This window comes from Carassius gibelio, chromosome B13 (genome assembly GCF_023724105.1).
Source record: "Carassius gibelio isolate Cgi1373 ecotype wild population from Czech Republic chromosome B13, carGib1.2-hapl.c, whole genome shotgun sequence".
Classification (NCBI taxonomy): domain Eukaryota; kingdom Metazoa; phylum Chordata; class Actinopteri; order Cypriniformes; family Cyprinidae; genus Carassius; species Carassius gibelio.
This window is the reverse complement of record NC_068408.1, coordinates 12,779,892-12,807,359: the sequence shown is the minus strand read 5'-3', so window position 1 is coordinate 12,807,359 and position 27,468 is coordinate 12,779,892. Positions and strand designations below refer to the sequence as shown.

General features: G+C 36.5%; 1 protein-coding gene across 4 annotated transcripts in view; it reads right to left on the bottom strand.

Annotated features, from left to right (window-relative positions):
* The window catches only part of LOC127970086 (poly(ADP-ribose) glycohydrolase), a 29,563-nt gene extending 2,304 nt beyond the window's left edge, over positions 1-27,259 (bottom strand). The window contains exons 1-18 of one of the 4 annotated variants that reach the window (XM_052572341.1): positions 27,044-27,259; positions 26,398-26,461; positions 26,134-26,295; positions 25,925-25,988; positions 25,202-25,846; positions 24,399-24,531; positions 23,869-23,991; positions 23,219-23,299; positions 22,904-22,978; positions 16,771-16,863; positions 15,532-15,686; positions 10,423-10,502; positions 10,235-10,295; positions 9,665-9,740; positions 5,667-5,814; positions 1,435-1,513; positions 1,145-1,253; positions 816-921 (exon numbers count right to left, since the gene is read on the bottom strand). In XM_052572341.1, coding sequence (XP_052428301.1) covers positions 816-921; positions 1,145-1,253; positions 1,435-1,513; positions 5,667-5,814; positions 9,665-9,740; positions 10,235-10,295; positions 10,423-10,502; positions 15,532-15,686; positions 16,771-16,863; positions 22,904-22,978; positions 23,219-23,299; positions 23,869-23,991; positions 24,399-24,531; positions 25,202-25,846; positions 25,925-25,988; positions 26,134-26,221 — 2,116 coding nt within the window. In that variant the 5' untranslated portion in view covers positions 26,222-26,295; positions 26,398-26,461; positions 27,044-27,259. The remainder of the gene's footprint in view (positions 1-815; positions 922-1,144; positions 1,254-1,434; positions 1,514-5,666; positions 5,815-9,664; positions 9,741-10,234; positions 10,296-10,422; positions 10,503-15,531; positions 15,687-16,770; positions 16,864-22,903; positions 22,979-23,218; positions 23,300-23,868; positions 23,992-24,398; positions 24,532-25,201; positions 25,847-25,924; positions 25,989-26,133; positions 26,296-26,397; positions 26,462-27,043) is intronic. The other 3 variants (XM_052572338.1, XM_052572339.1, XM_052572340.1) reach the window with 3 other exon arrangements.
* Between the last annotated feature and the right edge of the window lie 209 nt (positions 27,260-27,468).

The following is a 27,468-nucleotide window of genomic DNA, read 5'->3' as shown; positions in this document are numbered from 1 at the left end:
CTGTAGCCCACTGATGAATGAATGTTTGTTCAAATGAGAGCAGCCAATTACAACGGGTAATCTGTAGTCAAACCAGTGCTAAACTAAACGGATTGGCCCCAAAAAATCTCAGGCTCAAGATGAATTTACTGTGTGGCAAGTCATTGGGAGAAACTCTACACATACAGACGGCTCATGGTTCAACAATGATGAACTATCAAAGATGGAATCATCTTATGAAACGGTTTCCAGCCTTAAAACAGAAAACGATCAGCTGGCACAAGCTTGCCATGAATTTATGGATGAGGCTGGAAAATCAGTTGCACTTTTAATGGAAAACATAAATGTGTGTCAGCTGATCAATAACAGGAAAGTGGAAAAACATGTCTTGGGTCAAAAAAACAAAGTGAGAGAGCTTCTCTGTATTGTCTGATTGCTAAAACACAACAAAATCATAAATTATTAAAACAAACAATGAAAATCTAGAAATAAATATGCGCTAATAAATAACTGACTATGAAGGTTTATTTCTCATACTCCAAATTATAATGCGTTGATGTCTACATTCATTTGTAGCATTTAAGATGCTGATTTAAGGTTTTATTTTATTAGACAGCATAGCAATATAGACTTTAAATATCAATTAGAATATCAATATAATATCAATATAGAATGTCATTAATGAGTTGGCCATAAAATGATAACAAACAGTTAGAATCTCAATAATGGTCATAATTGTAATATTGGTTCAGGGAACTTCAGACTGAAATGTCATATAAGAGTCCATCTTTAAAACAGTTGATGGTTTTATTTTCCACTCCCCGACCTGCATGTACCTTTGAGTCGCGTGTCGCCTCCAAACGCACCACATCCCCAGTTTCCTGTGGCAACGGCGGAGAGGTTCTCAGGGTTCACAGCAGGTCGCATGAAACCACAATATGCCTGAAAATAGGAGACAGCCTTATATTGTAGAGGAACAGATACAAGCTAATCACAGAGCGTCACAAGAAGACTCATGTCATGCCTCATTAAATCCTCGAAGCAACGCAGACTGGCAAGGTTAAGGAAATCCATGGCCATTAGAGTTTGACAGAGGTCAAAGATTTGCCATTTCATGTCATTAGTATGGAACACAGAAGAATATTTGCTTGAAGACTTTGCTAACCTTGTTTAGCTCCCGGATCATTTTCTCAGGCTGAAACTGTTCCATGAAATTCCTGTATTTCAGTGCATCCACAGCCACAATTTCGGTGCACCTCCGCTGCCACCCATCTCTGAAAATGGGAAAAGATGTTTATTTTGTTCGGGGCTTTTTACCATCTGTAAACCATGGCATGTGTGTCTTGGTTGCTTGGTTATATTCGGGATAGCTAACTACATTTTTAAAGGTGCAGGAAGCCATTTAAGAGGTGTTCACTAAAGTTGTTATAATAAGTAATCCTTTATTGCCATTACCTGGGAATCTCATCTTTGTGATTGGCTTTCCATCTGTAGCTCTCTGCATAGCCAGTGTACTTACTGTACTGCTCTGTGCCTAAAGGAAGACCAAATAAATAAAAACAGAAATACATAATTTGAGGGTAATTCCTGCTACAGTATCCATAACATCTTCTTGTCCCCAACATATTACAGAACCAAATAAGATAATCACAAAATCAATTATTTATAATAAAATAGGTTTTACCTAAGCAAAGACTCTGAGAACCTGACACCTTCTACTTCACATTAATTCTTAATTCATGTGTCTTTTCTTCTCAACCTGTTTTTTTTTTCAGACCCTGCTGACCCAATGAGCATTTAAATCTGGCCTTAAATAAACTTTAGTACTGCATTACCATTGCATCTTTCTCATGGGCATTTCATATTTAAATTTTTCAGCATACAGGACTGTATCCTGATGGAAAAAAATGCTTCCAGACACTGCGCATCTCCCAACTATCATGAAGTCCTCTAGAATCCTCCACCCTCACCTTGATCTAATTAGCGTTTGTGGCCGGTTTCAGTGGCACTCTGACAAAGAGCAATTTCAAGATTAAAATCCAGCCCCTGTACCAATGCTTCAGCATTTCTGCCAAGTCTACTGACGCAGAAAGAGTGCATTAAGGAGCGCGTGTCATGATGCATTACTGGCGGGATATGATTTGCTGCAAAGGCGAGCTGCAGTGCAATAGAAACGGAGATGACGATGAATATTTAGTTTGTTGTAATAACCATGATGGAATGGCTGGATCCATTAGAGAAGGCCGTTCCCGCAGTCATTCATTGTGGCCAGAGGTAATACGGTTAAGTGGAAGGAGGGGGCATCAGGGGTGAGAGAGAGAACGTAAGTGAAAGAGAGAGAGAGAGAGGACTGATATCTGAGGGTATTTTGAGACTGGGGTGGAAAGCTCCAAGTTCACAGTGACTTTGAGGCTGATTTACAGAATTATAACTCACTAACAAAGCTTTGACTTCTCAGTGATGCATAACAACTTCTGTGCCTTAACTATCAAACCTTTCCAGACTTCCAGGAAATGAGTTTGAAAGCCACAATATTTTGATTAACAGTTGTACATCTATGCCTTGCTTGGAAGACGACAGAGTGCATGGGTGGATGTGAAACGAGAGGGAAAGCAGGTGCGTGAGTGGGCAATAGCCAATCACAGCGCAACATTTCTACATGGTTGTGACTGCCGTCATTACTTAAAAATAAGGAGAGCATTCAACTACACAAACAGAAAGAATAGATTTGACTCTCTTGTTAACCATTTAAACCAACGTTGTTCTAATTGATGTCTATCTGACTTTGAATGTAGGTTTTAAGTAAAGCTGGATGATATGGAGTGATGGAAAAGTAAAATTATCAATTTTAAAAATCCATTTTAGTAAAAAAATAAATAAATAAATAAAGACAAAAGGAAATGCAAAGCTCACTTTGTATCCTGTCTGCATCAGCAGATGGGAAAACAAAGACACATTGCACATCATGGTGTCAGCCTTGGAAGAACCTTTTTTATATAACAAGGTAGGTGGTCATACATTTCAGTTTCTCCAAGCCGTCATAGTTTTTCAGGCTCAAATTTCCCTTGAGAGATACTAATAATTTAGAGAAACATTTATGACACATCAGGGTTATTACAGCAACTAAAACTGTACAAAACAATGGTTACCTGAAATAAAATATTCATTATAAAATGAAATAAAAATGTCTAATGTTTATTTATTCATTATTATTTAATTAGTTTTATAAGTGCATTAAGTTAAACTAATTTAATTACAAAAAATAATAAAAGTAAAAAAAAAAAGTAAACTAAACCAAAACAATTAAAGTGAAAATAAAAGATATAAAAATAAAACAAATAACAAAAACTGTAATATACTGTAGTATATATGATTCTAAAATAACACCGTTACATTTTGGATTGGCATATAATTTACAAGCATTACAAGTAATTATTCTTTGCAATTATTTTTCATTATCTAAATGGATGATTCAACCCCCCCCACCCCACCCCCACCCAAATATAAAAATATATAAAAATATTTAAAAAAGTAAATATATTTTAAAAAATGCCCGTTTTAATTTTTATTTTTTGTTTTTTATACATTTTAAGTCAATGGTCACCAAAAAGAAAATTCTTCAAAATATAAGAAAAGTCAATATTACTGTATAACATAATGCAAAGTGGCAGCTCTTGTAGGATGTATTTACGTTGCAGTTTTTGACAAATAAATTTCCTATGACATTTCCATGATTAATTTTAAAAATTACTTTGAGCCAAATTAATTTTGATTCTTATCAATGAATGGCTTAAACCGCTTTACAAACCAATTCATTAGCAAACTTTACTCTCAAAACAGTGCTTAAGAATCCATAACTATTATTCAAAACCAATAGCCATCAGCAAACCTACTAATAATGAATTAATGAGTATCAAAGCTTCTTTACGTTTTTATGTTATTGATCAGCACTAAAGCCCCACTTCTTTCTAATTTCCTCTACGTGTATCATTCTGTAGCAATAGAAGTAGGAAAGGCGCAGCAGTGATCACATGCTACAAACAACAAGTGAGGAGGGAAAGAGACAACCTGTTTGAAATGTATCGGATGCAGGACATTTACTCATGACCTGGGCTCCTCTCCAACCCCGCCGCTCAGTCAAAAAAGCACAGTACATGAAGGATGAACAGAGTGATGGAAGAATAGCACAGAGACAGAGAAAGACACCGAGGAAGAGGGAGAGATTTGTAGTGTGAGGAAAGGGGGGTTGTCACTTAACGTGTTGACTCAAGCACAGTGAGTTGGAGGGTGAAAAATAGGGCAATTCAGCTAGAGAGAAATGAGGAATAACAGGGCTGCCCTGAGTCCAGCGTGAATCAATGTAATGGATTTACGTTCAAATTGGATGAGGAGGGAAGATGGGGGAGGGGGGTGGTAAGAATGGAGCTGAGCGTATACACAAGCTTCTGCGAGAAATGGCAAATTGCTAGTGGCAAAAACATGTGAGGTGCTATCCAGCTCACTATAAGTAGTGTAAGAGAAGCGTGATTACAGTGACTGACTTCATTAACGGCTGAAATCAAACCCGATCCTTCCCAATTATTAGACCCGTCATCAAACATACATATCTAACAACATCTATGATTACTTTACTCTTATCTTGATTCAAACTCCACAAAATAAGCGGAGTAATTTTATGATGTTTGTTTCTATTAATGGTTTTTGAATGTCTACAATATTGCTTCAAACAATGTGCTAAAACACTGTGACAGTATCATCTACAGTAGTGCCTTCCAAATTGTGAATGAGTCTTCTCAATGAATGAAGTGCAATCTAATTATTCAATGAACCACTGAATTACTTCTGGCCATCTCTGATGACTCAAAGTGAACCAAAATCTTCTGCGGTGTTGTGCAAAACTTGTGATGAATAGTTCACATTAAGTACAAAAGCCAAAACTAACTAGCGAAAAAAAATTATAACAATAAACGCATGCATAATGGTCTTGTTAAGGCAAAGGCTTTCACACTGGATTCACAAGGAGGAAAATATTTGTAAAAAATAAATAATAATTTTAATAAGTTTGTTTTGTCAGCTGTTGTTTTCGCAAATTACATTGTTTAGGCAATTTAACATGAAATATTTTAACTAAGAATTGATTTCATTGCAATAACTAATACATATACATTAAAAACATTATGCTTTCTAGTTTCATTATTAGTTTCTATGCTTTTTGGTGAAATTGCTACATAACTGAATTTTAACTGAATTTAAATGTCTCTTTTAATGTTTATACATGATAATATTGTTGCCTTTGCTTTAGAACAATGAAAATAAGCTAATCATTTTATTTAGGAAATAACACTCTTTATAACATCACGCTTTATTTTTCCTCACACAGTATAAATGCAGCTGAAAGACATCCCCTTGCAAAAATATTGCCATAATTGGGGATCTTTGGCATTTAAAAGTTTGAAAACCTCCATGTTAAGAAGGAAGAATTGTTAAATTCCACATGATTCCTAAGCCATAGGTTCATCTAAGTACAAAAAGGTAATATTTTCACACATTTTAGATAACAGGTGTTCGAACAGCTAGAAGGGAGGAACAAGACACTTCAGTAGTGGCTGAGATCAATCAGACAGAGGTGCGTGATGGTGTGCAGGACAGACGGGAGGGAGGAGCGGACCTCATGTGTGTGTGCTGACCTGTGATGATGAGGCACTCGTTGTGGTCCAAAGCTTCTGTGAAGAGGCGTGATACCATGAGCTCAGGGTTGATGATGAAGCGTATCTCCTCCTGGACCAACCCCATACCTGTCACCCCTCCACCCACGAGCTTGTTCGCAAAGTCCACCTGCAGCACAAATAAAATCACATATTCATCTTCTGCAAAATTGTTCAACTGGTCTAAAGTGTAAAAAATATTATTTCATCCCTGGTGTGAAATGATGTTACGGTACAGAGATCTATGATACTTGTCTGAACATTCAAAGTGTCAGACTGTAAGCCAGGTTGTCTGTCCAGCTTGTCACCAGAGATTATTGGTTCTGGGTAGGGGGCCGGGTGCTAAAATGCACAGGGGTGGAAAATAGAGTGCTCTACCCGACTGTGCGTAAAACTACAAAAGATGAGAAAAGTAAAAGGAGGAAAGAATTTTCGGTGCATGTACAAATCCAAAATGAACTTTTTGCTAGACCTGCTGATATTTCTCATCTGCAATGAAATTGTTATTGTAATTAAAACAAAACAAAAATTAAAATCTTTGGGTATAAAAAACAGCAATGAGATAAATAATCAAATAATCAAAGCATGAACATTTTTTTTCCACTGATGTAGAACACATGCATAACAGACTTCTGTCCACTGTGACCCTGCAGGCTGCTGCCAAGGCCAAATGTCCATTCCCTCTTTACTGAATAATGGATCTTTAAAGGACTAGCCATTAGCCATGAAGCTCAGATAATTCAAACTAATTAGTAAATATGTTCACAGCTTCTAGACAGACCATTTAAGCTTTGGTCTTATTTTTATTTAGAAAAGTATTTTATACTACTACAGATCATATGTGACGATGGAACACAAAACCAGTCATAACGGGTCAAATTTTAAAAAATTGAGATATATATATATATATATATATTTTTTTTTTTTTTTTTTTTTTTAGATATTTGGCTGAAATACAACTATTTGAAAATCTGGAATCTAAAAGGTCCAAAAAGATCAAAATATTGAGAAAATAGTCTTTAAATTTGTTCAAATTAAGTCCTTAATAATGCATATTACTAATCAAAATTAAAGGTGCTGTAGGGAACTTTTGTAAAAAAAATATTTTTTTTACATATTTATTAAACCTGTCATTATGTCCTGACAGTAGAATATGAGACAGATAATCTGTGAAAAAAAATCAAGCTCCTCTGGCTCCTCCCAGTGGTCCTATTGCCATTTGCAGTTACAGACCGCTCCCGGTAAAAAATCAACCAATCAGAGCTGCGGTCCGTAGCTTTGTTTGTGTTCAAAATGTAGAAAAATGTATATAATAAGCGAGTACACCATGAATCCATTTTCTGATGTTTCCAGGAAATCATATTGGAGATTTTTTACAGAATTTTCTGACATAAAATTGATTTGCACTGCTATCACATTTGTGGCACTAAATGTTGAAAGGGCAAAAATGACAAAGTGCAGGGGAAAATTAATAAATGCATATAAAACACATAAAATCAGTCCCTCCAGAAAAACGCAGATTTTTTTTGTGATTGTTGCGGGCAAAAATCCTTGATTTTGCAGCACATTTTCTTAAAAAATACGATGGAATATGCGGGATATTTTTGCAATTTTATGCAATGAAACTGCGTGAACTTGCAAAAACTGCAGTTTGATGAAAAAGAGAAAAAAAGGTGATTCCCCCAACACCTTTGTCTCACTAGGCTACTACCTTAATGTAAAGAGTAATTTCTTATTACTTCCTATGATAAGCGAGCATACTAAATCACAGAATATTTAAGTTGCAATCTCTTACTGCAACGTAAATTATTTTACATACTGCTAATATAATTACATTACTGTAAGTTTTTGGTACTGTTCTGTAACAAAAAAGTGCAATCTTACAACTGTAAAGTTGCATCAACTTCTGAATGAAACTACAACAGTGTTAGTAGCCTAGTGAGAAGGGGGTGTTGGGGGAAATCACCTTTTTTTCTCTATTTCATCAAAACGCAGTTTTCGCAAGTTCTCGCAATATAATTTGGCTCCACTGTCATGTGAAACTGCTTCGCGCGTTTTTTGCACTTATTTTTGTTGGCAAATAAGAATGATTTGCGCGCTTCAAGTTTCACCCTGGTTTCACCGCGGAGTTTGCAGATGATGTCCACGTCACGTAATTACGTCACTTTATAAGGTTCCCATGGCAATAGGGGGAAAATGGCGCTTTACTTGTGTGAAGTAAACGCAACATTTTTCAACTTTCTGCTAATATATATGTGAGTTTTTTGCAACGAAAATACCGGGATTATGAAATCATGCTAGCCCCGCATATTTTGCTTTCTGAAATTGGCAATTTATGCAGCAAAATAGCGGCATATTTGAAAAAATGCGACCCCGCATAAATATGCGGCCTTTGGCTGATTATGTATTAAATCAGGCGATCGCATAATCACGTTTTTCTGGAGGGACTGTAAAATACATAATTATATGAGTTACATGAGTGGCTGACTTGTGGCACCGCTAAATTCTGTTGTGGAAGCCATTTCCTCAGTGGAGTCTTCTTTGTTATGCATGTTTATATTTCAAAGACTGGGAGTGTGAGCAGCAGTGCTAATACTGGCCCAGGACAGCTTTGAAAAGGTAAACAGGGGAAGTGTATGACCCCTTTGAGGCTGTGTTTTGCAGGCTGTCAGGCTGGACTCACTGGGCCACAGCCTCCTCAGTGAGATGGAGGAGAAAAGGGGAGGGAGGTTGGCAGGCTGCCAGATGATCTCGCTGATCAGGTCACTCAACTCCAGCTCCGACCGCCCCGCCTCTCCTCAGCACTACTGACAACCTGTCAGACCGTCCCACCCTTCCGGAAACATCCGTCAATCTGGCCGGCAGGACCCCAGGCTCCTGGGACCTCCCAGGGCTGTTCATGTGTGCCCATCAGCTGTCAGGGTGTGCCCTGCCCCAACTGGGGAGAGATGGGAAAAGGAGAGCAGGGCAGAAGACCCCGGCAGACAGACTCTGCAATGAACTCGAGAGGTGCCGGGAGGAATGTGATCGGGGCCAATGGATCTGCCGAACCTCAGTCAGCTGGGTCCACACTGAGATGTTTAAGTTGTTTTTTTCATATTGCGTCACAGACTGAAATCTTTGACATGTTATGCCCAATATGAATATGATATGCTACAAAAAAGGTGCCATTTATACTCCATAAAAAAAAAACAAGCAGATCTAGATATATCAACAAAAAGACTCTCCTTGCTACAGTATATTATAAAATATGCATATTTGGATAGATATGCATACTAATGGTAACAAATCTACTCTTTGGGCCCATTCACACCAAAGAGGATAATATATAACTAGTGTTAAAAATCGCTCTGAATGCAAAAGAAAAGCAGAATCCATATGACAACTTATGATATTTTTGAAATCACTTTCACATCCTTTTTTTTCAGATGATGGAAGCTAAAAACACTGAAAGCCAATCAGAATAGATTCTGCTTTAAAGAGCTTAAGCACTTAAAGAGACAGATGACAAAACTGCACGTTTATAATAAACAGAATGGTATCCTAAGTCAAAATGGCATTATCATCCATTAAAAAACTTTATTTTTTTCAAGTACAAGTTAAAGCCTCCTCTTCTGCAAAATAACGAAACTTCATTTGTCTTAAAAAAAATAAACATATAGAAAAAATAAAATAAAATAAAAAAACGGTATTGCCAAGCTGGAAGAGACAGCCATTTTATAGAATGTCCCACTGATCTGATAGTTTTGGGGAAATATTATTTATTTTTATGTTCTCATTCAAGATAAACTGCCAGAATTTCTCACAGCTGGAAAAGAATCAGTATCAGCAACAGAATCGTACAAAAAAGTATAATTAACAACTATGCAGACAAGCCATTCTTAAGGATTGGGGAGGATGGCAGAAAAGGTCTTTTGTGTCAAAGTAATCTCCAATCTGACAGATATCACGGTCAAACTACGCATGCATGACATTCTCACCTGAAGCATCCCGAAGCCATCATCCTCTATGGTGCCCTTAAAGGTGATATGAAGACGGGTGAGCTGTTTCTTTGAACTAAAGGTCAAAAACAATTTCATCAAAACACAAATAGCAAAATAACCACCATTCACTTAAACCTTCATTTACAAGTACTGTTAAACAGATGCATCATAAATAATGGCAAGCTAGAAATGCTATCGTGAACTAGGAGTGAAAGGTTACAATCGTGGCTTAAGCAATTTGAAATACAACCATCTCAGTGGTAAGAGTTTTCTAGTAAGCAAAACAGAGAGGTGGTTTGGCCTCGTCTGCACTGCCAGAAGAAGCAATTGGCCAAAGTGACTACACATTGCCAAAGTTCATTTATCAAGCACAAAGCGTTGTGAAGGAGTGATCTCAGTGAACTACTTTAAATGTCAGAGAGCCCTCTAGCTGTAGCACATTCAGAAATGAATCTGAGATTTATATAATAGTGTATACTCTTTTTTTTTTTTTTTAATCACTACAGTTCTTGACATCATTAAATACAGCCAACAACAGCACTGGACCAAGCACTATAAATAAGGTACCTTTCCCATTTTGGAAAACCACTCAAGCTCTGTCGTGTGAATGTGACAAGACCAGTAGGCACTGAGAAAAAAAAAAACAACAACAAAAAAAAAAAAAACTCAGATATATAATAAACATCAATTACACCACTTTAAGAAAGTCTGAGCGTTAAGTGGATATTCGTATGGTTTGGCAGGTCCAGACATACTTGATTCTGTGACTCTCCTGAAATAGCACAGCAGAGTTTTGAGTTTCTCAATCTTGCGTGAGGAAGGACCTTCAAACAGTCTAGAGAATGAGAAAGATACACAGAAATGTTGATTAGGTACATACACTTCACATTCACTTTCAGAGGATGTATTATCAACGCAGTCATAAACGACCATTAGAGGGAGACGTTTAGTTCTCAAAGTCAATGTGACGTCTATGAGCTTCAGCACCAACTTCTGCAGGTTAGTGCGTCATTCTTTGGAACACGTGAGGAAAAAGAGGCCTTCCGTGTGATCGGACTTTGCCGCTTCATCTCACAAAGTCCTGTTTGCTCAGCACGCCTGCCTGTGATGGCCTCTCTGTCGCGACAACAATGATACGGACTCACGCCTGCGGGCTCAGCGCTGCGCTCGTGTCCCATTTCACAAAAGACAACGAGGAGAGAAGAACACTTCTTCATTCCTCTAAAGACCATTAAAGAACTGCAGGCTTGCTTTTAAAAGTCCCAAATAACAAAAGCCTTACAGTGATCAGCCACGATGCCCCCCCAACACCCCCCCCCCAGCAAATGGCTTTCTCCATTTAAAATACTGCAGTCTTCAAGCTAACCACTTTCCACTTACATTCATCCATCCTCTTACTTGATGTAAATGGAATAAGCAGGAAAAAAAGGGTGGAACAAATGAAATGACAGAGGAAAAACTGATGCACTAAAAGCCCTTTGGGAAGTTAGAAAGAGTTATTGAAGCCTTCTATATATAGCTTTCTTGATGGTGGAGATGATTTTATGTAATGTTACCCAGAAAGAAACCTGTTATTGACAGAAAATAGCTGCTTTTTAGTTAGAAACTGACTGTTGACCTTTAATATGAGAAATATGTAAAAAAAAAAGTGATGAGATTAAACAAGACAAGCACCTATTAAAAGATCTTATGAACCTGATTTCAATAAAAAAAAAAAACAAGCTTGAAATTGATGGATGATTTTATTTTTTTATTACATTTAAATATTAAACTTGTTCCACAGTACATGCCAGGCAAAATGAGTTTTGTGTACAGGTGAAAAATGGACATTCTGCCGATATATAAAATGCATGTTAATTATTTTTGCCATTAGTCATGAATTTTAAAATGTAGTGTTTTTCACTAAATGGTAGCTATGAGGGTAAATTTTGCCAGAAGATTTAGGGCAAGTCGTCCGATCGGCTCAATCACAGTGAGTCTTGCATTAAAATGCATGAAAATACTAATAACACATCTAATTACTAAACCATTCTAACATGCTGATTTGGTGCTCATGTAACATCTATTAGTATTAAATGTTAAAAACAGTTGTGCTACCTAATAATTTTGTGATATTAAACGTGTATAAAAATGAAATACATTTTCAGGATTCTTTGATTCGAACGTTTATTTGGTAAGGAACATTTTTTATTAATTTAATGCTTAAATCTTAGGGACCCCCAAACTTTTGAAGGGTATTGTATGTGAACAAGGGCTTCCCCCGAACAGTTACCCACTGTAAGTCAAAAATGTTAAATTAGTTTTAAATTTAAGTTGATAGTGGACATCCAGAATTATAACGGATTTCTTCTTGACAAAAGGACAGTTAAGTAAACTGACACAGGTTTACCTCATTTACACACAAATGTAATTCAATAAATGCAGTCGATGTACAACACGATGTAAATCTCACATAATCGAAGGTGACGAACACGGCAACAGATGTCAATTTGGCGACTCCTAATCAATCTGAATCTTTACAAGAAACAATGACAGAGTTGTCCGGATCTCACTGGTGGATCTGTATTCATAGTTTTGCAGGTGTACCGCTGGAAAGCTTGCTTTGATGTGCACATTTTGAAACTAAAGTAAATATATCTTCAGCAAGCCTATATGTCATTTCCCAGAGGGCAGACTTTGACAGCTCTGCCAAACAAGCAATCTCTAAATTGCCTGGTGCTTGATAGCAGCAGTGCTCAAGCCAATGAGTAAACTGATGGACAGTCACTCAATTAAAGTGGGCTGCACCGTAACGATCCACACGTCTGGATCCTCTGTGTTTTTGCTGAAACTTGTTTTCTTCAGCATGGCTGAAGTCACGGCCCACAATGTCCTAACTAGTACTACTTTAAAAAAAAATAATACAGTGGTACTTGTTTGTTAGTGTATGATGCTTGTGCACACTTTGTGTCCCCGTGTTCACCTAAATGACCAATTAGATTTAATGCTGATCTCGCTCAGAGCTTCATTATTTAGAGCATTTTAACTATGTCCAGCAGGGAAGAAAAAGGCAGAAAAAAGACAATGGCTGCAAATGAAGTGAAATGTATTAAATCTAGCTCCTCTGTATGTCTTGGAGTTTGTATAAGTACTTGAAGTGCCTGGGGAATCAATAGCCATCTCAGCATGACAGAGTAAGACTGAGGGCTGCTGCTACATTTTTCAGAAATTGTACGGCACGATGAACCACAGGCAGTTGTCCTAAAAAGCTTTTAAAGGATAATTCTGTTACTCTGACTTGCATAAAAACGACTTCATTAAAGCAGAGACAATCTATGACTGGCATTATTACAGGATAAGTGCTGTAACTAAAGTCATATTAAAGATGAAGTGTCTAATTTCTGCACCACTACCATCATCAAATTAAAATAATGCCTGTTTTCAAACAGGTTTCCGGATGACTTTCCTAAACTCCCATTTTCAATTAGTTAAAACAAACACAGTGTCACTGCATTATTACTCTTCTTTGAATGGTGTACAGTTGTCAGTTTTCACCATGTTTTGCTGTGAAGAAAAAAATAAGGAAAATTATATTTATTGATAATTTATGATTTATTAACATTGTAGTATGAAGCAGGGTGAGGCTGAAAGCTGTCGAAGCGAAACGAGGCAGCGAAGCTTTTATTATGTCAAAGTCGACGGCTTCCGCACCTTCTCGTCATGCATATGTCGGGTGGTTAAGTTTTATCACACTAGATACATTTGAAAGTACTGTTACAATGCTATTCTGTGCTGTCATCAACTGTCTAATAAAACGCATAACATATTAAAGCGTCTTTGGCATTTCCATGTTTTCTACAAAACCAGAAATCAAGGGTGTATGACATAATTTGCCAGGCAACACAATGACACTATGGACAAGGTCCATGTCTCTAGTTAAAATTGCTTATTTCTCCAGATTTAAAAGTTCTTCGAAATATTAAGGGATAATGCAAGTACACATCAGCAAAATATATAACACCTTTCTAATGGTTTTTGGAGGTTTTAATAAAAAAATGAAAAAGATTATTACATATTGTGCCTTTAAGACATTTGACCATCTACAGCATAAACATATATTGTTTTTATCATGTGACATGTGGAAAGCAAAGCCCACTGACACACTCTCCCCACAGCTAAATATACAACTATATACTATAGTATTTTAGTATTCACCATTTTTCATTTTAATGAGTACATAAACATTGTAGAAGTATGTATGTTTGTACGGATCATCAATGGTATGCTGCGCATTATAGGATTGTAAATGCACAACGTGGAGGCAAAAAAAACACATGATTTGAAGCGGCAAGTCATTGATTATCCCTTACATACTGTATATACATACATACAATTACGCTACATCAAAAACAGCGATTTTACCACCTCGTTGGTGAGGAATATAATCTAGCAATCTAGTAGTTAGGCTATTTTTGTAATAATTTTTTTTATAAAAATTGTGGATACGTGTTGACAAGAAGTTTATATGTGATATGTGATCTCCGACTCTCTCTCTGTGTGTGTGTGCTATGCGAGTGATGTGTGTGGGTTTGTGTGCATCATTTAAAGCAGCGTATTATTATAGAATGTTGATTAAACTGACTTGGAACTATCTGTGCATTAAACATACTTTTTTTTTTCTTTTTTTTTTTACTGCATACCTGCCAGCCAATCAGAATCCAGAATTCAGACAGACCATAAAAAAAATAAAAATAAAAATAAAAATAATAATAATAATATATATATATATATATATATATATATATATATATATATATATATATATATATATATATATATATATATATATATATATATATATATATATATATATATATACACACACACACACACACACACACACACACACACACACACACACACACACACACACTTAGAGGGCCATATAAAATGGCCTTTTATAAATATCTGGCCACATGACAAAAATCTATGTAAAGTTAACTAGATTAAAATACATCTTACTTCTCTGTCAACAATATGTACTTCAATATACTGTCGTTGAATACCAACAACATCTCCATGTAGTGAGATGAGCTCTGGCTGCAGAGGGATCCTGCTCATCAGAGAAAGACATCTGAGTAGGCACGATGACAGATGAGAGATGGATGGCAACGCACTTCACATCGGTCTCCCTAGCATCTCAATCATTTGTTTTAATCAGCCCGTAAAGACTTGATTTAAGTATTGTACCACATGAGTGGCTTTGTTGTACAGCAGCAATTTAAGAGAGGAGAGAAACTCCTACACGTTGTCTCCTCTACACGCTGTATAACGGCAAAGACGATATCTATCAAACCAAACAACTGAACTAGGTGATGCACAGTCAACTGAGACCTTTTTTCTAACATTAGCCATATAAGTCTTAAAACTCTTTAAATTTTTTAATTTGGTAACCATTTTGTTCACAACATATTTCTAAACCCATAATTGGAGTCCGAAGCATCATCGCCCCCTTATGGGTGATCCAATATTAAAATATTTAATGATGGAAAAGTCAGAACAGTGCAAATGGTCATTGTAAATGAAAATCACATTGTTGATTTGTGAATGCGGAGGAGTGTAATTTTGATAAAGAGGAATCTTCACTTAATTTGATAGTTGAGGCCTCCACATTCCACATTAACAGGCCAAAATCCATTGTAAATGTAATAGAAACAGACTACTAGATAATGGGAAGCTAAATTAAATCATGTCGTGACTTACCTAACAGCCTAAACATAAACCCTAATTTGGATGAAAATCTAAAAACCTCAGACAATCAATAACTAGACCGGCAAAATATGTAACGGGTGTCCAAAGCGACGCCACTGAAGAGGAGGTAGTACCTGCAAAAATTGATATCGGGGTAGTTGCCATACTCGGACCTGCGCGAGTTGCGTCTGGGAAATGTACAGAAGAAGGCATTGGCAAGAAGGCAGGCAATTTGTTCCTGTGACATGGTCAAGGACTGATTCATCCTCGTCTTAAGCAGCGGGATTGGCTGAGGAAGAGGAGAGAGAGGAAAAGATAATTAGTTTAGCAACTGACCAAACAGGGAGACAGAATTACATTAAGCAAATGGCCAGCAGTAATTAGGGTGCCCTGCTGTATCCCACCATCAGCCAGCAGCATTTACACCGAACGTCATCCATCTCTACTGATCAGACTTAAAGACTCTTCAGGGCAGTATAGATGACTAATCAATGCAAACATTAATAAAAAGTACATAAATAAAGAGTGGATTCGAGCAAGAAGAGATTTTCCTTTTTAAGGGCAAAACCTCCTGAATTCTTAAAGGCTTCTTATCTGTGCAAGATCTTACATAAACAGAGATTGAATGGCTAAGTAGAAACTAGCTTACTGAATAGTTTGCAGCCTTGTCTTGCCTATCTTTATTCAGTTTAAAGCTGAATTGTTTATTTTCTCAATGTTAAAAATGCTTTAATCTACTCTATCTTAATGTGCAATAAGTTAGTCTATCAAACATGGTTTCTAAATGGTACTTCAGAATCTTACAGATAGATTTAATAATAATATCTAAAACTGGTTTAAAAGCTGGAAGTAGTAGGTTTTAGCTGGTCTCCAATCCTGGCCAATCTGGTTTTAGCTGGTTGGTACCAGCTATAGAATTGGTCAAACCCCCACTAAAACAAGCCTGCAAACCAGTTATGACCAGACTTTAAGACCAGCTCAAACCAGCAAACCATCTTAGCCTGGTTTTAGACGTTTTTTCTTCATAAGGGAAATGAAAAAGATAACACGAGGCGTAACATAGAAGTACATTTGTGAAAACTTAAAGCATTAAATTTAGATGCATCTAAGAACATATCCCTCAACAGTATTGCTCTGATGTCAGAAATTGGGCTGATGCACGTCTACCATTGGCCTTCATTAGTTCAGATGATAATGAGGCAGTTGTGCTCATGTGGAAGTGCCCTTCTCTAGCCACTGGTTTTACACTGCAGCACGCTGGGCCCATTGAGCTTTACCAGCCACACGATTATCAATACTGATCTATTTTTGCCCCAAAACCTGAGCGTCTCCAAGCCAATGTGAAGGCAGCACATCATTTTGTGTATATTTACCTGGGTGCAAATCTTGGGCGTATTCAAAACCAGCTTCATCATCTTTGGCAATGTGACATTAAAGAGATGCTGTACTTCTTCATTTTCCATACCCTGCATGAGAAGGATTAAATGTGTTTGAAAGCAGATTAGGATTAACAAACAAAGGAAATACAGGTCTGTTCACACTTTAAATAAACACAAATATTTAAATTGGTTTAAGGTCTGTAAGATGCATTTATTTAATCAAAACAGTAATATTGCTAAATATTAAAAACCTTAAATAACTGTTTTGTATTTGAATACATTTTAAATTGCAATTAATTCCTGCGGTGGCAAAGCTGCATTTCCAGCAGCCATTACACCAGATCCTACAAAAATCATTCTAATATGTTGATTTGCTATAGAAAAGCTATTTATTAGTTTTGTCAATGTTAAAAAGAGTTGAAACCATGATACATTATTTCTTAATTCTTAGATTAATATAAATAAATAGTTTATTTGAAATAAATTATTTGTAACAATCTGAGTCTTTGTCACCTGAAAGAAATCCATATTTGTCTATTAAATGAAATTAAAGTGACAGTGAATGAATCATACTTTTGACTATTATGGATTAAAGATTGACAACATTACCATGTTATGTCCTCAATCTAATAAGAAAGAAAAAAAAATAATAAATGTCAACTGTCTGGTACAAAATAAGAATAAATAATGAAGCCTTTTCAGCTCTGTTCCTGAGGCTTTTTTTCCACAAAACACCATTTAATGGAAAACAACTGTCAGAGAAAGAAGCCATGTTGTGGAATAAGACACTTGAACCCAGCTGTCGACTTGTCATAGGGAGTATTATTCATGTGTCAGAAAAAAATAAAAGAAAGAAAAAAAAAAACCGATAGGACGTATTGCTGTCAGGATGACATCAATAGGTGAAGAAAAATTATTTGCATCCTGAGCTGCTGGCTTTTGGCAACAAAAAGAGGTTGCTTTCAACTTTAGCAAATAAAACGCATTAAACATATTAAATGCAATATTAACCATATTAGTGGAGTTCCTATGAGCAATCTCAGAAATCATTTTATCTCTCTATTGCCTGGAGCATCCAAAAAGATTGATTCAGAGAGTTAATAAATAAAACCCCTCGGTTTGTCAGTGTAGCAAGAAAAAAACTCACTCATATCCGAAAAGGCAGTAACAAAACTTGATCTATCACACAGAGGTTACAAAAACGTAATTTTGTGATATTAGCGGAGCCTCCACTGGTGAATGACATCACTGAGGTGGAAATAAAGACAAAGCCCTCGGTGCACTTTTCATCTCGGGTAAAATACAGCTAAGCAACGTCACCGTAGATCTCTGATCAGGCGAACAGCACTGCTTTGTGATATTACGATGTACGATGTTTGCGGAGGGTGTCAAACCGGCGCACGCTGGCTCAGCAACCTTGTATGATTTCGGGACAAATAAATACGCTACTGTTTTATCATCACACAGATTTACAACACACTTAGTTACAAATATATTAGCTGCGACTGGCAGCGCGCTCAGTCATGGGCCCATTTCATCAAGGTTACTGGGCGTGCTCAACTGATTAAATGGGATTCCTGGAACAGATGCAAATGGGTTGAGGAAGGAGAGGCGGCGTGGTGCTCTTCTGGACGGGAAGCCTCGCCTGACAATTTAACCAAGGAGCATTTATACACTCGCAAAGGAGGCCTGACTAAATGCTGTCATAAGTAATGACCTGCTTGACATCGTAAAGTGCTCCTCTGGGTCTAATGAGTGAGGAGAGCTGACAGGCCGGATGGGCCTGAGCTGAGGCTGCAGGAGTTAGACCTCACTAAATCAAACGGCCTCCTTCGTTCCCCCTTATCCTGCCCAACCAGAACCTGTTAGATAACATACTACAATCTCCATCCAATCCAACCAATAAAAATTTCAAAGGGCGGTCGGATGAAGTCATTATTTTCTTATTTTTTGATTTGTGAGTATATAAAGTGAAAATAAACAGCACATTTTTCTTGGCAACTCCGCATTATGTGTACAAGACATATCATGCTTAGTATTTTACAAGCCATTTTGGGGGTTTTAAAAGGGCATAACACCCTTGAACATGGAAACCCTTATGCTGCTCCAAACCTGTATGACTATTTTTTTTTATTCTGCAAAACACAAAAATATATCCCCAATAATATAAAAAAAAAAAAAAAAATCTATTCAATAAAAGTCAGTGAAGTTCAATCAACATACTGTCGGACATCTTTGACTTAATTGTGCAGGGTTGTGTGCAAAATCAACCAGTTCCATTCATTGCATGATTTCTATAATTAGCATTTTTCTGCGGGTCAGTTTGTTTAGACAAATACTGTGTTGGCTGCAGGGAATCCCGTTATTCTGAGACACTGAAATAAGGTGGTTGTGTAGGCGAAGGCGTTTGTGGAGGGCTAGAGGCTGAAGTGGAGTTCTGTGCACTGAGCCAGCAGTGTGAATTTATCAGAGCCCACTGCTCTGACACTTTCATTTCAGAGTAGGGCTGAGGCTCAACTACAATTTATGACAAGACAGGTCCTAATTTGTATTTTGCTTCTTTCCATAGCCATTACACCTCAGTTGTCAATCAAAATCCCAGCAGCCGCTCAACTTTGTGACAATTATTGGAGTCTGCGGTAACAGACACAGTTTTAAGACCCCAGAGAGCCATTCTATTTGCACACCTTACAGGGCCGATAACAGCACGGGTAAATACAGAATAACACTGAAAATACAGTAAATGTACGTAGCTACAGAATGCATATGATCTGTTCAGTTAAAAACTATGTTAAGAATTATTCTGTTATTCTTGAGTTTTAAATCAAATTGAAAATAAGAATGACATTCTGTTTCATGACATTCTTATCGTCAAATGTTATTTAAAAACAATCACAGCCAATAGATTTAAATGGTCTTACTCATTATTCCACAAGACTCCAATTACAAACATCCGTCCTGAAATTTTGATTCGCCTAGAAGGACAGAAAAGACCACTTTATGTCTCAGAGCAAACCGCCTGTTCACACCAAGGAGGATAACTATAAAAATTGTTTTAAAAATTCTTCTAAATTTAGAAGAATAACTGAGTCCATTGCACAACTACAATGTTAATGGCACACCGAGAAAAAAAAATTTTTATAATCACTTTCAAAGTTTTTTTTCAGCTGATGAATGATAAAAACATCGACAGCCAATCAGAATCCATCCTGCTTTAGAAGATCCATCATTTACATCTTCAGATCACAAAACTGCAGTGTGCACTTATTATAAATGGAATGTTCTTGTACGTTAGTGTTGACACAAATATAGCTATCATTGTAGTCATCTTTTTAGTCACCGTTCTTCCCTGATGCTTCATTTCATTCACACAGAACCGGGCCGGAGAGTGGCAGCTGCCAGATTTTCCCTATGGCCCTGCAGCATTGTGTAAACATGGATTAATTTTTTTGATGTGGTCTTGTTGCAATATATACTGCTTTAAAATGTTTGATTGACAGTCATAGTGCAAGCACACATTTGACATGCACGATTCAAAACTCTCTTACAGTTATTAACGGACTGTTGTTCAGTGATGTTTCATTTAATCTCTTAAATTGAAAATCAATCGCCAAACTCTCCAGGCTGACATACCAGTGCCCTCTGTTGATGATACAGGGAAAAAAGACAGCTGAAATATTTCTGCACACAATGATATTATACCACAAAAGTTTATATAGTACCATATTATCCAGTAACATTTTAGACAATTTAGAAAAAGGGCACCGGTAGGGATTCATAAAAAGCAATTACACAAGGAAAAGTATGCATTCGTAAGCACCGGCATACATAATCACAGCTGAAAGAGTGAGAACAACACGGAATTAATAGCTATATACAGACATACAGATAACAAGACTGTGTTCTTAAACATGACAGCACTTGCCATCTCATCAGTGTGGACAGGCCTTAGGATTGATGTATTGATGTATACCAAAAGAGTGAAATGAGAGTAAAATGAGTATGGCAAAAACAAACAGATGGAAAAACACTGAGGAACGTGAAGATGCATAGTGCCAGAGCTAAAGAGCAGAGGCACAGCTCAAGCTCTTAAGTGGACAGTTTAAGGAGCGGGTCCACTCAAGCATGCTTCATTAGAATGCGGTGCACTTTGCTAATGGCTTTGATTGGCTCCCTTATAGATTGAATGGCTGTGGTTAATTAAATTTGATACAGCCATAAAAAGGCACAGACCGCTATTGATTTACGCAGGTCTGAGATTATTCTATCAAACCATCTTAAGCAAGGAGGGGACGTTCTGATGTCTTGGCTGAAGCCAGAACTATAAGAATAACACTGTAATACAGAAATGGCTTTTGACTATTAATCTAAGATATAGCATAATTCTATCAAACCAAAAAAAAAAAAAAAAAAAAAAAAAAAAAAAAAACATTCTTAAATGTACAGAATTTGATTATACTCCTAATATAATTTCATTATATTTTAATTTGACGGTTACACTTTAGCATAGTTTTCTCACTATTAACTACTTGTTTAAATAAAGCAACATACCTAAATTTAACAACTACCTTACTAACTATGAATACGCAGCAAATTAGGAGTTTATTGAGGCAAAAGTCCTAGTTGCAGTTTGTTAATAGCAAAAGAATTAGACCTTAAAATAAAATGTGACCAATTTGAATGTTTTGGCCTGATTTTGTCTAAAGTAAGAAACCTTGACAAAATTGTATTACTATTTATTATGATTTTTTTTTTTTTAAATATCTTTCAGATTTGTGGTTTAGATTTAGCATGATAATTAAAAAATGAATTATGTATACACTTCTAATAATAATACCAGCACAAAAAATACCAATGTACAGTAGCAGCTTTATATTTTAGAAAGTGGGTCCGCCACAAAGGAATCATCATATTTAGGGATTCGTGGAATTAAAAAGCATGAAAATAACTTGTGTTGGCAGAACAAAAACCGAGCATAAGTTGTATGACTGCAGCGTGTACTGTAGAATCTTCTGTACCCATAGAGTTCAACAAAAGTTAGCTTAGTTGAGATCGAAAAGAACAAGTACTGTGGCACAAAACAGTAAACAAGCCCTCATTTAAGTCAAGCTCTTGGTGGAATAGGAGCATTCAACCTCAAGCGTTCTTATAAGTCATCTGCCTATCAGAGCCACCATCAAGACCAGCTTCTGGCTACGCGGAAGACCATGGCCCATCTGTTGAGTGTGTTTATTTGCAGTAAACAGGAGCCTCATCTCCCTGGCCTTCCTCTGCCAGCTGCTGCTCGTTATGCTGAGTGCCCACCTCTGTCTTAATTGACTACTGCTGGATGCAAAGGGATCCCCGGGGACGAGGTAGCAGAAGGGGCAGACGCGGACTGCTTGGTGCGTATTCACTCGGAGGCTAACCTGCTTCTTCTCTCTGACTGCAGAGCGTAATGCCTTTAGTGTGCCAGGATATTCAAACCAGTCAGACTAAACAATGATGGAACATTTTTAGTATCAAGGGGCCTTCTGGTCCCAACTGTGACACACCACAAGAAATCAGACTTTAGGATGCTCACTTCATTAACACCACAAGATTAGAGCTTCCTTTTTATGGCAGCTGCGGTTATGATATATTCAAAAATGCATCATGAAATGAAATGTAACCAACTGGGGCCACTTGACATACTCTTTAAGTAAAATGGTTTATTCTAGCATTGGCAGAGACGCTGATTAAACTGTTTTTATTTTTTTTTGGCTGAAGTCAGTTTTACTGCACAAGCATAATGTAATGCCGTTAAACTGAATTACTTATTATTTGTGCATGTACAGTTTGTTTAAACTTATTAGTGCTTTGTGCAAGTTGTAGATTTAATTTATTACTTTTCTGATTTCATTTCCACTAATGACACTATCAAATGCAAACCAACCATCTGCATGCACATTATTTGGGGTGCACTGAACTACGTCCAGATGGGGTAAGTCAAATGCTTTGCACATTAACACATGATATCGACTCACGCAAATCCAATGGACAATTGAAAAGCAAGCTTGCTTTGGCCATCTCTGATTTACACAAAAGAAAACATGGAATCTCCATTTTAATTATTTTTCCTGAAGGAAAAAAAAAAAGTACTTCTTACCTCAGTGCAGAGATAATTCAAAGCTGTGAAGTCCCATCTTTTGGCATGTACGGTGTTATAACTCAATATCGCATCCTGTAAGATTATGAAACAATTAATTTTTAGAGGCCTTTCATATAGAAGAAAAGGTAAACCAACAAATCACATTCAAATAAGTCAGTACTACAATTTGGTAAAACTTTAACATTTATTAGATAACTAAAACCAAGAAAAGAAAAGGATGCCTCTCATCTTGGAGCAATTCTGCCACCCTCTGGTGGAATTCATTACTTATTCTTATAGCACGATTTTCTCAAGACATAAAACAAAGCATACCCTAATGTCAAGTGAACTTTTGCATTCTCCTTCCAAAGCTGAACGAATCAACTCCCATCGACTTTGCACTTCTCTTCCATCCTGAAAAAACACATCACACTATACACATCAAATAGACATCATACACACGATATCATTCAAAAAAATTTTGCAAGATGCAAAAAGATGAATGAAATAGAACGAGTAATAGTAAAGACATTTGTCATAAAATTATGGTTATTTTAAATAAATGCTCTTTGAACTTTGTATCAGCAAAGAATACTTCATGTATCATGGTGTACACAAAAATATTAAGCAGTGAGACTATCCTCATTAATGATAAAAAAAACAAAAGTTTTTTGAGCACCAAATCAGCATATTAGAAGGATTTATGAAAGATCACTTAAGAACAGAATAATGGTGGTAAATTCACAGGAATAAATTACATGTTAAACAAACGTTATTTTAAATTATATTTCAATAACATTCAAAAAATCTCTGAAAGATGCGGTATGATGTAACTATGACAAACGATCATTTCATTTTAAGCCTAATAAATAGTTTCAGCTATTCAATAGAAGTCCACTCTAAAAAAAATGAAAGTCTATATAATTTAAAGGCAATTATTTTTTATTCTACATGGCACCACCTAACATAAAAGAAGACATTACCTCATTCTCCACAGGAAACAGGTTCTTTTCTGAACAAGGCATCTTAACGGTCATTTCATCCCAGGAATCTCTGTATTTGCTGGGATATGGATGGGGGACTTGACCTTCTTTGAGCAGGTCTGTCTATAAACCAGAGCAGAGAGAGACTCTAGGTATTTACCAGTTCATTTAACCTTTGAATCAATACAAACATTATGTGATCAGGTCAGTATAGCATTCTGATATTTTAAAGGGTATTTTTTTTTAATGGTTGCCTGAAAATAAAAATAAAGCCTGCAACAGACTCAAATGCCAGTGATGTAAAATATGAAGTAACTACTTTCTGCAGGGACATTTAAGTACTATCCAAGCACTTCAGTCCAAATCCTTTCAATGAAACATCAAAACACTGATTTCTATGTTGTGCAGGCCAAGCGTAGAGCTGCTTGGACATCCACAGCAGCATTAGACTCAAACTGACAGGAAGCCCTTAGGCGCTGACCGAGAACATCACAATGTCGCTGCGGAGTGCTGTGGAGAGCTTGGCTTACCCTGATGAGTACTTTGTGATTGTCTGTTGCCCTGAGGTGTGGCAGGGACTGTCCACACTGAGGCATTCTTCTAAGCTCCTTTATTGGGGTCCCAAGCCATTCCTGTTCTTTCTGCTCTGCTGGCACTTGCTCACTGGAGAGATGGAACAAATGATTTGATCTGCATTATTATAGTTCATTGCATATTAATAACTATATATTATCATTGCATTATTATTATTATTGTGCATTTTATATTTTTTATAAGATTTCAGTGATATTGGTACAATATTGATTAATGGATTCATATCAGCTAGTATTGAATATTTAACTGCACAAGCTCATTTTGCCTACTTTTACATTTAGATTGCCTCTGTCATCTAACATACACACATATATATATATATATATATATATAATTTTTTTTTTAGAAGAAGAAGAAATGTTTTTTGAGCAATAAATCAACACACTAGAATAATTTCTGAAGGATCATGTGACACTAAATACTGGACTAATGGCTACTGAAAAGTGGAATCACAGGAATAAATTACATTTTTAAATCTATTCAAATAGAAACAATTATATTTAACAATAAAAATAAAACAGCCTTGGTGAGCATAAGACTTGCAAATCTCAAAACTTGCTAACTTAGTTTTTATAATTTTGTAATGATCGATTTCAACAAAATACTATAGAATTTCAATCAGCCATATATAAAAGCAGTTATCAGTAAAAGCCAAACTTTTATTACCAGTGCATCTGAGTAGTGTTTGATAGTGTGGTAAAAACATTATCTACAGCAATATTTCCCGAAACAACAATACCTTTCTGAAGGAGACACCTGTGTCTGGTCACTCTCAGGTTCAGTCTCAACAACATTTTCAGGAACAAAAGCATCAGCACCAGAGCACCCCTCTGTGTCATCTGTTTCCATGGGTGTTACTTCAGGTTCGTCTTTGATGCTGTCTACAGCTTCTGGATTGGGGACTAAGGGTTTGGGCTCCACCACCATTGGGTCAAAACTGGAACAGGGGTCTTGCAAATCGTGGCAGACAGGAGAGTTGCTAGGCAGAGACTCTTTGCATGCTGGACTCTCTCTCATCTCCACATCTTCATTATTAGTGTTACTTGTATTTACAGAGGAACTGAGGTTTGTCCCTGGCATCTCTGTAGACATGCAAGTCATCTTGACCAGCTTGGCATCTGGTGAAGCGGATTCAATTGCCTTTTCTCCACTGCTTGGCTCTATTGGAATGTGTGCATCAATACTATCAGGAGTTTCATTATAAGTGATGCCCTTTGTGTCCTTGTCACAGTTCGGCAAAGAGGTCTTCTGGTCCTCTGGTTCTTCATTCTGCTCCTTACGTTTTCTTGTTGATTCACACAGACTTTCATTATCTTTCATGACTGCCTGACTACTTTTCTTGATTTCAAGAGTTTCATGAAGATCACACCCTGCATCCTCATGGCTGTCAAAGACAAGAATCGAAAAGTGCTTCAGTTTTTTTTTTACCCATTTTAAAAACAACAACAACAAAACAACTTACCTATCTGTATCTGTGTTACAAGTTTCCATATTCATCGTAAGCACACTTCCTGCCTTACTACTTGCTGAAAAAGGAAAATGAAACTTAGAACTGAAAGTTAGATCTTAGAACTGAAAATAAAAGTTATAGTTACAGTCACAACCCATTAGCCAGAGTAATCTAAGGATTACAGCAAAACGAGAAAGCTAGCATTTCAAATGACATTTTACTGTAAAATGTGAAGCAAATTCTTTCAATGGTCCTCTGGTTCTTCATTCTGCTCCTTACGTTTTCTTGTTGATTCACACAGCTTATCATTATCTTTCATGACTGCCTGACTGCTTTTCTTGATTTCAGGGGTCTCACAAAGATCACACCCTGCATCCTCATTGCTGTCAAAGACAAAAAAAAAAAAAAAAAAAGAAAAAAAAGAAAAGTGCTTCAGTTTTTTTTTTATTTGTTTTTTTTTTACCCATTTAAAAACAACAACTTACCTATTTGTATCTGTGTTACAAGTCTCCATATTCATCGTAAGCACACTTCCTTCCAAACTACTTGCTGTGAAAAGAAAAATGAAACTTACTGAAGATAAAAGTTAGTCATAACATTGGCCAGAGTAACGTAATGATTACTGCAAAACAAAAAAGCTAGCATTTCAAATGACATTTTATTTAAAATGTGAAGCAAATTCTTTCAAATTATTCTCGAAATGTATCTTGCGCACACACACACACATACTTATCCCTACTGAGGGTCCTTGGTTTGGCTGAGAATCTGACTTGATTCTAATGATTGACACCAGAATGATTCTAGTGTCTAGAACGGTTATATTGATATTACATATAATTTTATATACTTCTAAGTGCATCTTTCAAATCCATATATGTATTATCATATCTATAATAAGTATTAGAATAACTCTAATAAAAGCTAAAGCACACGTTCATTTTTCTTAGATGAAGCCTTAACATCTCAGCAAAAACCTACCGAATACATTTTAATACACAATAGGTTTCCGGTATTATTACTGCAAGAAAAACAACAATAGTCCTTCAGTACTTCAGGCTAATATTTGTATATTAGACAGACTGCTTAACTGTCAGTCTGTTCGCTTTTAAATCACGGATCAAATAATCATACTTGCTCTCTTTTTCTGCTTTGTCTTCGTATCGCTGTCAAGCTCACACACATATTCGAGCTCTCCAGGAGACGGGAAACTATACCTATTTATGCAAAGGTTTCTTGCTTTTACCACACAATCGAAGACAACTAGATCACAATGGAATAGAATTAAACACACAACAGAAAGGATCGCTGGTGGAGGAGGCATCAGTTCCGGGTCGCAAAGTCTGCTACTGATTGGATGGATTATTGTCACGTGTTTGAATGAAAAGCCTCTTCAACAGGAATCGGGTACTCTCATCTCTTTTTATTCACGCAAGACACACATATATAATATAATTTAGTAGATAATGTATTTGTTGGGTCAGAAATTGTATTGCAACTTAGAGTGAAATTCCGTCAATCTGTTTCTTCGGGTTCTTCCGCTTAATGTTATGTTTTAG